This window comes from Corylus avellana, chromosome ca4 (assembly GCF_901000735.1).
Source record: "Corylus avellana chromosome ca4, CavTom2PMs-1.0".
Lineage (NCBI taxonomy): Eukaryota > Viridiplantae > Streptophyta > Magnoliopsida > Fagales > Betulaceae > Corylus > Corylus avellana.
In genome coordinates, this window is record NC_081544.1 from 27,544,524 (window position 1) to 27,557,229 (window position 12,706).

At 33.9% G+C, this 12,706-nt stretch overlaps 1 protein-coding gene and 2 pseudogenes across 2 annotated transcripts; 2 read left to right on the plus strand and 1 right to left on the minus strand.

The window, feature by feature from the left end:
• Window positions 1-1,637: 1,637 nt before the first annotated feature.
• On the plus strand, window positions 1,638-4,633 carry LOC132178343 (wall-associated receptor kinase-like 10; annotated as a pseudogene).
• A 1,490-nt stretch (window positions 4,634-6,123) lies between these two features.
• LOC132177292 (wall-associated receptor kinase-like 10) lies at window positions 6,124-10,132 on the plus strand. 2 transcript variants are annotated; one of them, XM_059589552.1, is made up of 3 exons: window positions 6,124-7,054; window positions 8,557-8,733; window positions 8,857-10,132. In XM_059589552.1, exons 1-3 carry the CDS (start codon window positions 6,208-6,210, stop codon window positions 10,029-10,031), a joined length of 2,199 nt encoding a protein of 732 aa, XP_059445535.1. In that variant the 5' UTR covers window positions 6,124-6,207; the 3' UTR covers window positions 10,032-10,132. The 2 variants fall into 2 exon arrangements, with proteins under 2 accessions (XP_059445535.1, XP_059445536.1); XM_059589553.1 differs by lacking the exon at window positions 8,557-8,733.
• Window positions 10,133-10,807: 675 nt separating this feature from the next.
• Window positions 10,808-11,989, minus strand: LOC132177294 (glutathione transferase GST 23-like; annotated as a pseudogene).
• Between the last annotated feature and the right edge of the window lie 717 nt (window positions 11,990-12,706).

Here is a 12,706-nt window from a genome sequence, read left to right on the forward strand (position 1 = left end):
TTGTTAGGTCTTTCACTCTAATAGCATTATTTCTTGAAAAAAAAAATATTACGTTATTGAATTTTAGCTATTGATGAACTTGACATGGGAGCATCTCATAAATCAAATTATTGGTTTCTAATGGATAGTTTAATCGATTAAGAATTATATCTGATAAAGTAGAAGTCATTTTTTCATACAAACTCATCAATAGATTGTCCCCAGCAGTTGGTGAAAAGAAAGTACCGTTCTAATTTTTCCACATGCTCATCAATAGTGTGTCACCAGCATTTAGTGAAACGTTCTAATTGGACTGAGCCAAGTTGAACTTCAAAGTCTCCTATGAAGTTTTGGAGATTATGATTCTTTGCATTCTTTTTATTTTTTATTTTTTATAATTCTTTGCATTCATTTTTTTTTTTTTAAAAAAAAAAAATTTGTAAATTTTTAAATTACGTAATTTGAACTGTTTTTAAGCATTAACACGCTTTGAAAATACTACCTATTAAAAACATGACATATTATCACGAAGGCATCTAGAAACATTTTTCATTCCAAAAGCCTTATTCTTCACTTTTGTAAAGACATTTATTCATAAAACACAAAGATAGTTTTTGACTATTTTTTTTTATAACATAAAAAACAAGAATTTAATAGAAATATATTTAATTATCAACTGTAATATACTACATTTTTAATAAAAAATATTTTTAAAGCGTTTTAATTTCTAAAAACAGTCAAAATTTCATAATTTATTTGGAAGTACAATATAAGATATTTATGTTAAGTTTTTATCCAGATCGACTCGGGTCCTTTCACTCTCAACGACTATAGTTTGTTCTACTCATGAGATATTTATTCGAAGACGTTCCGAGTTGGCGCTTTCCATGGATGACTGACACGGGAATCTAATCAATAAAGGTCAAAGGATTTACCCTATGAAGACGTACGTTCCGGGTCCACCAGCCTCAATAATTTTTCCACTTACAAACTCCCATCTTACCTCCCTGCACGGATCCTCATTGTAGAGTTTTTTAAATAGTAATAAAAAGGAAATAGAGAAAAAAGGACGGAGTTGCCAAACAAGTTACAGAGCAAAGAGAAGAATTTTTCTACTCGTTTCTAGACGATCCGGCCCACAGAAAAAAATAATAATAATAAAAAATTGTGGAGGTTCCGAAGAAGCAGTTCATTTTTTGAGAATTTCTAATTTCTTTGAAATTACATGAGATATTTATTTGAAGGTTTTACCCTGAGGGTCATTTCACTCTCAACTATTGAAGTTTTTATCAAGAGGGCCCATAAGTTCAAGCTTATAAGAATGAAAAAATTTAATCACTTAATTATTACTTTAACATTAAACCAATACAAGTGAAATAGAATGATATATATATAATATAACATCTTCAATCTCTATCTTCAATTCATTTCTTATTGGTGGGTGCATATCAATTTGTGACCTTGGCACAGAAGTGATAAATGGAAGCAGCTGCAATGGCATCAACTGCTGTCAAACCACAATTCCTTTAGATCTCCATGCCTTCAATATAAGTATGAGGCCACTAAATGACAACGTAGCCTTGGAGGGATGCAAGTCTGCATTCTTGGTAGAAGAAAAGTGATTCCAGAAACGTGGTTTAATTAATATGAACTCCATTATGTCGCACGTTCCTGTGGTGTTGAAATGGAGGATTCCTGATGCATCATTCTACTCACTTCCAATATCCTATATTCATGGCTCCGCCTCCACCGCTAATAATAATAGCTCCCCAAGCTACATTTGTTCTAATATTACTCAATATTATTCTTCGCGGAGTGAAAAGTACTGGACCTTCACTTATACATGTTCTTGCAAAAAAGGCTTTGAAGGAAATCCCTATCTTCTTCATGGAAGCCAAGGTAAACTTTTTGTACCACCTACTCTATTTATCTCTTTAATTCTTTTTTTTTTTTTTTTTTCGTTTTTATATGTGTTAATTAAATACCTAGTTCTATAAATTAACACTTGTACAACACGTATGCATGTAAGTGTCACAGGCTCACAGCAATGTCCCCACATACATGTGCCTTGTGCGCAGAGCACAAGTATACACTTGTGTAGTGTTGAATTACACGTGAACCTGGGAAAAAAAAAAAAATTGATAAATTTGATGATATAATATAATATCTTTTTGGTAGATCATTCTAAAATTTAGTTAGACAAAGGGAAGCTTTAATTTGTACTTAATTTTTTTTTCTTCCTATTTTATCTTTTATCATTAAATATCTTACAAGTGATTTAATTTTTATTTTTTATTTTTTATTTTTTCAGATAAGTACAAAATTTATTGAAAAGAACTAGATATTAACCTATTACGTACCCTAGGCGGATGGTCCCTTTTAAAAACAAGACCTTGCTTTTTTTTTTACTTTTTTTTTTTTTTTTCTGACCACTTGCTATCCCTATATATGCCAGATGGAATATGACTCTCTCAATTTTAAATAAAATTGATTTAAAATTGGTGCATCTAATTGTATATATGAAGCTAACATTAATACATTTTAAAAAAAATTCAAATAATGTGAAATCATGTAAATCATTATATCTCTGTGCCAAATAGCTACACGTACAGGCACATGTTGTATAATTAAATTTCTTATTTTTATTAATTTAAACTTTTGGGATGATCCATGATATTATCAAACTGAAATTTGCTTATTGAGTAGGAATTTGAACCCACCAAAATGTTATAATTCTAATTTAAATGATTAAGTTTCTTATTTTCTTAATGTTGCTTTTAAATAATTAGAGATTTAATGATCACAATGAATTTTTCTTTTGATTTATTAGATACTAACCTTGTTCATCTTCTTACATGTCAGATATTAACGAATACGAAAACCTAAAGTCACCCTGTTTCAATAATGGATCTGAGAGTGTATATTGTGAAAATACTAATAGGTCTTTCTTTTGTCGGGTAGTTGAACCCACCAAGCCTCCGTTTAGGGTGGCCATGATTGCAATAGGTATATTTATTTGGATCGGAGTGTGTAGCTTCCCGTTTTATTTTTCTTTTGAAAAAGTGAGTCAAAAAGCACCCGCACAAGAAATCTCATCATATTTTGTCCCACATTGTTTTGATTGATTTTCTTTTACCTTGCTTGTTTTAATTGGTTCCACTTGTTTGGGATATACATTCTTTTAAGATAATTAATATTATATTTTGGAGAAAACTCTTAAAACACATGTTTTGAGAAAAACATTTATAGCACATTTCTCGAACAAATTTAAAGGGATCAAAATGGGCTCCACATGGTTACATTTTCTAAAACTTATGGCACTCAGATATACTCCTATCCCTTAAAGTTTTCACATCCCAATCTTTGAATTCAACTTTCTCAATCAAGACTATTGCTATAACTTTTTTACTACAATGAGTAATATTTTCCTATTACTTTGTGTTAAGCTGGTATTACTAGTGTCCTTGGGCTATTAATTCTACTTGTTGGTGGATGGTGGTCCTACAAAGTGGTAAAGAAAAGGAGGAAGATTAAACAGAAGAACAAGTTCTTCAAACAAAATGGTGGTTTATTGTTAAAACAACAATTATCTTCGCATGAAACCAATGTTGAGCACACTAAATTGTTTAATTCAAAAGATTTGGAGAAGGCTACTGACTGTTTTAATGTAAATATAATACTTGGTCAAGGAGGACAAGGCACTGTTTACAAAGGCATGTTAGTAGATGGAAGAATCGTTGCAGTGAAAAAGTCCATGGTAATTGATGAAGGAAAACTTGGAGAATTTATTAATGAAGTTGTCATTCTTTCACAAATTAACCACAGGAATGTGGTTAAGCTAATTGGATGTTGTTTGGAGACAGAAGTTCCTTTGCTGGTTTATGAATATGTTCCTAACGGAACTCTTTTCCAATATGTCAATAGCCAAGTTGAAGAGTTTGCACTAACATGAGATATGCGCTTACGAATTGCAACAGAAGTTGCAGGAGCTCTCTTCTACTTACACTCAGCAGCTTCTATGCCCGTTTACCATCGAGATATTAAGTCTACAAACATACTTTTAGATGATAAATATAGAGCTAAAGTAGCGGATTTTGGGACGTCAAGAACCATAACTGTTGATCAAACTCACTTAACAACACTAGTGCATGGCACTTTTGGATACTTGGACCCTAAGTATTTCCAGTCAAGTCAGTTTACAGAAAATAATGATGTTTATAGTTTTGGTGTTGTCCTTGCTGAGCTGTTAATTGGAGAAAAAGCAATATCTTCCACAAGGACACAAGAATCCAGAAGTTTAGCAACAAATTTCATTCAATCTATAGAGGAGAACAATTTGTTTGGTATTATTGATAGTTGAGTTTTGAAGGAAGGTAAGAAGGAAGATATTAGTGTCGTTACGAACCTTGCGAAAAGGTGTTTGAACTTAAACAGGAAGAAACGGCCCACAATGAAAGAAGTCGCAAAGGAGTTGGAGGCAGTTCAAACGTTGGAAAAAGCTCCTAACTTTCAGCAAAACTATGAAGAGATTGAATATGTCCCAGCAGAAATGTATGAGCCATTGGATGATGTTCCTTCATCAACAATGTCAACTTCATTTGTGGACGTCCAACCATTATTACCTTCTCAATCAGTATGAATCAATATTTGTTTAATGTCATGTTGTAGGCTACATAATTTGTTGTGTACGTTGTTTTCTAATAGTCATTTCAAGAATCTTCTAAGAACATGGATTAATCATATTCAATTGTCTTATGATAGTATAAGGTAGCAGAAATCTCTATGTCTATTTTTATAAGAATCAATTTCATTGTCTGTGTCAAATTAGGCCTTAAACTACTTTACCAAGTATTTTGTCGTATGAATAGCTCTCTTTTCTACCTCAGGATTTCCATTAATGGCAAAGCAAAATCATTAGAATTCAACACTTCCATTTTGACTACTAGACCAAACTCTATGTCAAATACTATAGCCATCGGGTACCCTCCTTTTTGATCATGTGCCTCCATATATGGGCATGAGCTTCGGGTTTGACCCAAAGGTAATTAGCATAGCCAATTAAGTCGTCCATCGTTATCTTTTAATTACTTGTGACCAATAGCAAGGAGATTGTGGTTGTAAAAGGGTTATAATTATTGTCTATGGTCATGCATGTATAGATGGTCGAGAATAATTAATCTTTTTCCAATAGGATGCTTGCTAAGACGCGGAGATGGACGTTTTCCTGACTAAAAGTCATTACAATGACTTTTAATTAGGCCTTTGATTAATTTTACGGTATCCTATATCTTGATTTTAATTAAATCTTGAAATTGGATGAATGGCCCAGATCATGAGGCCTTCTAATTGTTAGAGGTGAACACCAATTTCAGATGCTCAGCAGAATTAATTTACCCCTCTTTGTGCAAATTGAATGATAACACAGTAGCAAAATAATAATCAAGCAAGACACCAAGATTTTTACGTGGAAAACTCTCCAATGCGAAAGTAAAAACCACGGGACCTAATTCAGTTAAATCTTCCACTATCAACAATAATGAGTTTACAATTGTCTTCCCTAGAGAAATATCTAGAAGTTATCACCACATCAAGAATACATGCATTCTTGGATTAAACATAAAATTCATCATCCTAAAGTGGATTCCGACAAGAATAAAGAAAAATCTCACCAAATAGGTATTAGTAACCAAGCGATTGGAGAGGAATTCCAACGATCGACACAGTCAATATGTAGCACTCGTCTTCAGGAGCAACACTCTAAAATTGCATCAAGATCGAACCACAAAAGACCTTCTAATCTCTGATGAATGTGAAAAAGGCGTAACATTTTTTTCTTCTTTTTCTTTCTCTCCCTGCGCCACACTGTTTCTTTCTTCTCTCTTTTTTACTTTTTGTCTCACGGTTTTTTTTATACAGCATACAAAGGGTTATAACCCTTCGTTGCTGCCACGTGGGTTGGTCCCACATAAAGAGGGACCACCCCAACACTAATTGATTGTTTAACGTATGTTACGAATATATACTACGCGCCCAAAAAGCCACAATTGTGGACCATTCATTTGGGTCAACCATGGCTGCTAGTTTCATGCACAAAAGGCAACTTGGTCTTATTGGCGACTACTAGAAGGAAGATAATCGCTTATGAAAGCAAGCTGGGGGGGCCTTGGGCTTTGCTGCTTCACACGCCCATTCATCATCCTAGAAAGAAAGAGAGACAGAGAGAGAGAGATGGTGGTGCGAATGGTGTTTCAGAGCATTTTATTATTGTTTTCAATTTACGCATTTGTGCAAGCAGCGGGCTTTTCAATCAGTTCATGTCAACCAAGCTGTGGGGATGTTAACCTCAAATACCCTTTTGGAATAGGAGCCGGTTGCTACGCTGATGCCTGGTTTGAAGTAGTTTGCAGAAATGACTCTTTGGCCTCTCCCTCTCCCAAACCTTTCTTGCGGATCCTCAACCTGGAGGTGCTCGACATTTCATTAGACGGCACAGTTCGCGTCAACTTTCCGACAGTTTACAATTGCACAAACGGTACAAGCAGCACAGCAAACATTGTGGAGTTACGAAACAGCCCTTTCATCTTCTCCCAATCCGAAAACAAATTCATCGCCTTGGGTTGCAACAACTTTGCTTCAATGAGGTCCGTAGATGGGTCTGGCTCAGCCATTGGTGGGTGCATGTCCATTTGTGACACGACTAAAGTGGTAAATGCAAGTAGCTGCAATATTGGCATCAATTGCTGCCAAGCCTCAATTCCTTCGGATCTCGATGCCTTCAATACAACAATGGAGGTCATGAATAGTAAAGATCTTGTCATCAATGGATGCAACTCTGCATTCTTGGTAGAAGAAAAGTGGTTCAAGACTGATTACCGCACTCTTTCGCTTTTCGTTCCTGTGGTGCTGGAATGGTGGATTCCATATACGTCATTCATCTCACTTCCAATAGCCAATTATAATACCTCCTCCACCTATAATTGTAGGCAAGTAGTGGTTAAGCAGCGGAACACAACTTTTACATGTTCTTGCAAAGCCGGCTATGGAGGAAATCCCTATGTTCCTGGAGCATGTCATGGTAAGTTTTCGTACAAGTACTTCTATGCCTTTAATTCTTTCTTTTTCTTTTTCATTTATAGATACAGATCTCATTTTGAAATTTTTTGTTTTTTTTTTTTTGTAATAGTTTATTTTCAATCGAAACCTCCATTGAAAACTTTTAAGATCGTTTAATTATTATTCAAATAGTTCATTTTCTATTAAAACTTCAAATGAAGACTTTTCAAAAGTCCGCAATTGAAGTTTCCATAGATAATGGGCAACTAGAATTAGAATAAGTAATTGACCCAATTAATCACTCACAAATTAGAAGTCTTGAATGAAATTTTAGACAGAAAATGAACTATTGAAATAAATAATTGAACTAATTAGAGAAGTTTATGATTTTTATTTATTTATTTATTTTGGTTTGGGTTTTACATATGCAGCCTCTTGAACATTCAATTTAAGTAATATTCTTAATAAACTAATTAATAAACTTTGTATATTCTATTTAGATTAATAAAATTTATCATAAATACCAGATGCAAGAGGGGTATAAATTTTACTTTTCAGCAGATTATACCTAAACATAAACTCCAATTCCTAAACTTTACCTTTGTCTCAATAACACTAGCAAAAGATATATATTTCTCCACCATAAACATGACAAGAACATTCTCGGTGGGCTGCTGGCAATCACTAATTATAGCACGTGTTGTTTTTTTTACAAAGTGTTCTCTCAACTTTACATATTTTCCACGTGTAAAAAATATAGCTTTTATTTATTTATTTCTATAAGCTTTTTGTACCTATTCTCATTTTTGTCATTTATCATTTTAACCATTATAAAAACACCTCTCCACAAACTTTACCCTCACTCAACCCATTTCCACTGCAATCCGAAGAAACCCTCCTGTACGTCAATGCATGGTTATATAGAGAAATACTAAAGGCCCAACTTTTTTGCTTAACAAAAGTCCAACTTTTACCTTCTTTTTTTTAAAAAAAAATAAAAACGAAAAATGGAAAAAATGTCTAAAGCAACCCTATCTATTTTTTGCCTTTCTTTTATTTAGTATTTTTTAAAAATAAAAAATAGTATTTTTCTTCATAATAATGACATTTTCTTAAAAAAAATGACATTATTATGAAAAAAAATACCATTTTTCATTTTTAAAAAAATACCAAATAAAAGAAAGACAAAAAATAGATAGGGTTGCTTCAAACATTTTTTCTATTTTTTATCTTATTTTATTTTTTAAAAATAAATAAGGCAAAAGTTGGACTTTTGTTGGGCAAAAAAGTTGGGTCCCTATCATTCCTCGGTTATATATTTCTTAAAATTTAAGTGAAGGGAATCACATGAGCCTCACAAGAGAACTCACGTGATCAGATTAATTTACATAAAAAATTAAATGATTAATTTTTTTTTTCTATTCTTAATCTTTTGAAATGATTAGTGATTAAATAATCACTCTGAATTTTGTTGCTGATTTATTAGATGCTAATTTGCGTTTGTCTCCTTAATTACATGATCAGTTATAAAGGAATGCGAGCTCACACACCCTTGTTTGGGTTACAATCCATCGCCGCTTATATTCTGTGAAAATACATATAATGAAGAAGAAGAGAGAATCTATACTTACAATGGGTCTTACATTTGTTACCGTCCGATATTTTTGACCATTGAGTCTCGGGTTGAAGTGTTCACAATAGGTATGTTTACTTGGATCAAAGTGTTTTAAGGCTTCCCATTTTATTTTTCTTTCCCCTTGCTTGTTTCAATAGGTACATCAAAACTATTGCTATAACTTTTTACTACTACATTGCGTTAAGCAGGTATTAGCAGCGGTCTTGGGCTATTGGTTCTACTTGTTGGTGGATGGTGGTCATACAAAGTGGTAAAGAAAAGAAGGATGATTAAACAGAAGAACAAGTTCTTCAAACGAAATGGTGGTTTATTGTTACGACAACAATTATCTTCACATGAAGCCAATGTTGAGAACATCAAATTGTTTAATTCAAAAGAATTGGAGAAGGCCACTGACCGTTTTAATGTGAATAGAGTACTTGGCCAAGGAGGGCAAGGCACTGTTTACAAAGGCATGTTGATAGATGGAAGAATCGTTGCAGTGAAAAAGTCTAAGGTAATTGATGAAGGAAAACTCGGAGAATTCATTAATGAAGTCGTCATTCTTTCACAAATTAACCATAGGAATGTGGTTAAGCTAATTGGTTGTTGTTTGGAGACAGAAGTTCCTCTACTAGTTTATGAATATGTTCCTAACGGAACTCTTTTCCAATACTTCAATGGACAAACTGAGGAGTTTCCACTAACATGGGATATGCGCTTACGAATTGCAACAGAAGTTGCAGGAGCTCTCTTCTACTTACACTCAGCAGCTTCCACCCCTATTTACCATCGGGACATTAAGTCTACAAATATACTCTTAGATGATAAATTCAGAGCTAAAGTAGCTGATTTTGGGACTTCAAGATCCATCGCTGTTGACCAAACTCACTTAACCACACGAGTGCATGGCACTTTTGGATACTTGGACCCTGAGTATTTCCAATCAAGCCAATTTACAGAAAAGAGTGATGTTTATAGTTTTGGTGTTGTCCTTGCTGAGCTCTTAACTGGTGAAAAAGCAATATCTTCAACAAAGACACAAGAACCCAGAAGTTTAGCCACATATTTCATTCAATCGGTGGAGGAGAACAGTTTGTTTGATATTATTGATAGTCGAGTTTTGAAGGAAGGTAAGAAAGAAGAGATAATTGCGGTCGCGAACCTTGCTAAAAGGTGCTTGAACTTAAATGGGAAGAAACGACCAACAATGAGAGAAGTCACAATAGAGTTACAAGCAGTTCAAATGTTACAAAAAGGTGCTAACCTTCAACAAAACTATGAAGAGCTTGAATATGTTGGAGCTGAAGTGTACGAGCTATGGGATGCTGCTCCCACATCAATTGTGTCAACCGCCTCCATAGACGCCCAACCATTATTATAGTCATAATTAATATTTGTATAATGTCATGTTGTATGCTACATAATTTATTGTTTTCTTTGTATTCCTACAAGTACTTTCAAGAATCATTCAAGAACATGGATTAACCATATATATTTGGTTGTCTTATTATAGTAGAAGATAGCCGAAAGCCCCATGTTCGTTTTATAATTAGGATCCTTTGTTTTTTTTTTTTTTTTTTTCTTTGTTGGTCTAGATCAAATGAGTAAAATGAAGAAGAGAACGAAAGCAATCAAAGAACAAAATAAATGAATATATACTACAACAGAACATGACAATAGAATACCATTTTTACAAGAGCAAAAACATTTTCCATAGATGATTAATGATACTAATAAATTCAGGCTAATAATGATACTAATAAATTCAGGCTGAGTTAGCATTAAATTTGAGTTCAAAACTGTAATCACTTTGGTCGATGGGTAGAAATCCCATTCCACCATACTGCGAAAAGATTCTAGTGGCTTACACGCTCAAAAGAACTTTTCACACGTGCCCTACGTAATGGAAACAGAGTGTGGGTGGGTGTTTGAGTATGATAATTTAAATGTAACCAATCCTAATCGAATCTCTTAACTTAAGATAATCTAATCCTCATTTATGCTAAGGATATAATCTAATCCTCATTATTTTTCTTATTAGCTCAATCGTAGCAAAAATTAATAACACTAGGAACTACATTTTATTCTCTCACTCAAAAGCAGCCACGACATTGAAAATTAAAAAAAAAAAAAAAAAAAAAAAAAAAATCATGGAGACTCAAAAACTCATAAGTTGATTAGAGACTAATCTTGTGAAGATGGCAGCAACATTTCCCTTCTACGCTTAAAAAAGACCAACATTTCATCACGATCAGGAAGGTGCTCTTTGATTACAGGCACTTCCTTAAAGTTCTTGATCCATGCATGCAAGCGAGGGAACTTGTGAGCCTCAAGCATCTTCACCCCGACAACTTCTTCGATGACTCCCAACCATTGAGCAATCTGTCCAAAGGCAATGTCCACTATCCCAATATTGTCCCCACCAAAAAATTTCTTGTCCCGGCCGAGCCCATCTGCCTCCATGGCTCTCAGCATCTCCAGGGTGTCTTTGATGGCCTTCTTTTGCTATTCGCCACTAGTTCGGTAGACTACCCACATTCCAGGACCCTAACGAAATCAGAGACACTGCATGTTATCAAATCAATAAACTCAGATATTTTTTGTTTTTTTATTATTATTTTTTTTTTTTACTTCAAGGCAAGCGGGTTATTTTATGTGGGCGTGATCATAGTATAGTACCTGCCCATTATGAGAAGCACAAGAGAGACTTAGATGGCGGAAACCGCAGACACTTTCTCAAGTCCGACTGAATTATAATTTGATCAAGTCCCATCAAAGCATGAGTGAGACTCAAGATACTTAATCAATACTAATTAAGTTTAAAATTTTTCATTACAAGAGTGGAACTGCACCCTAGTACTTGTCCAACCACAGGCTTTTGCTTAGGTTATGCATGATCGAATACTTCACGATTAATAATAATAACAACAATAAATAATAAAAACGACCACCAAGCTATTTACTGAGGAAAAGATGAAGCAACTAAAATCAGAAGAACAAGTGGCAAAAGGGGAAGCAAGCATGTACCTTATCTTCAGCAAACTTAACCCAAAAGCGAGCAATGGCTCTCTCATAAGGATCAGTGGGCAGCAAGGGGTTGTGTGGCCACATCTCTTCGATATATTCGACGATAACCATGGACTCACAAATTGGTTTTCCGCTGTGAACAAGCACAGGGATCTTCTTGTGGACTGGATTGTGTTGAAGAAGCACAAGACTTTTGTTGAAAAGATCTTCTTCTATGTATTCATATGGAATGCCCTTTTGTTTCAGAGCCCATATGACTCTGTAAATGAATGGACTAGGCCATGTCCCATGAAGCTTCACCTCATGACTCATGTTTGAAGGAGCAATGCCGTACGTACTCACAGTTTGATCATTCTCTAATGATCAATTAATATAACCCTCTTGCTTGGACAACAAGCTTCATAGTTTCAATTTGCTTTATATTTAACTCTTAGAGCTTCAATTAATCACTAAAAATTGAACTCAAAAAGGTGGCGTCTTGACTTTTTCCTTTGATTTCAATTCTTTTATTCCTAATATATATATTGTTTTTAGTTTGCTGTTTTGACACGTATTTTTCTTTATTTTATTCTTGTTTGACTATGGATTTTGGCATTTTTTGTGTGTTTTTTTCTTAAGGAGATCAATAATATAAACCCAAGAGGGGACAAGACCGAGTACAAGCTACCAAAGCAAAAACCTACAGACTTGAACAAGACAAAATGTTATAAATTATTTTATATCCAATTACTAATAAAATAATTTCAGATAAACCCAAAGACCCAACCAACCATCTTAAAGTAACTTAATAAAAACATAATTTCAATAATGATTTTTACTGCAATGTCAGAAAGTGTTCTACACTTATAAATAAATAATTAAAAATATGTGTACGTATCACTCTTTTCACTTAAAAGGGTACAAGATACAACTTCGTGGGCAAGGCCCCAATTGTGTTTGGCAAGCTAACCCGATTCTTGACTTTTAGTAGATGACATCAATTTTTTTATAAACTAATTTTTAAAAGTGATATGTGTTTTTTGAGCTATT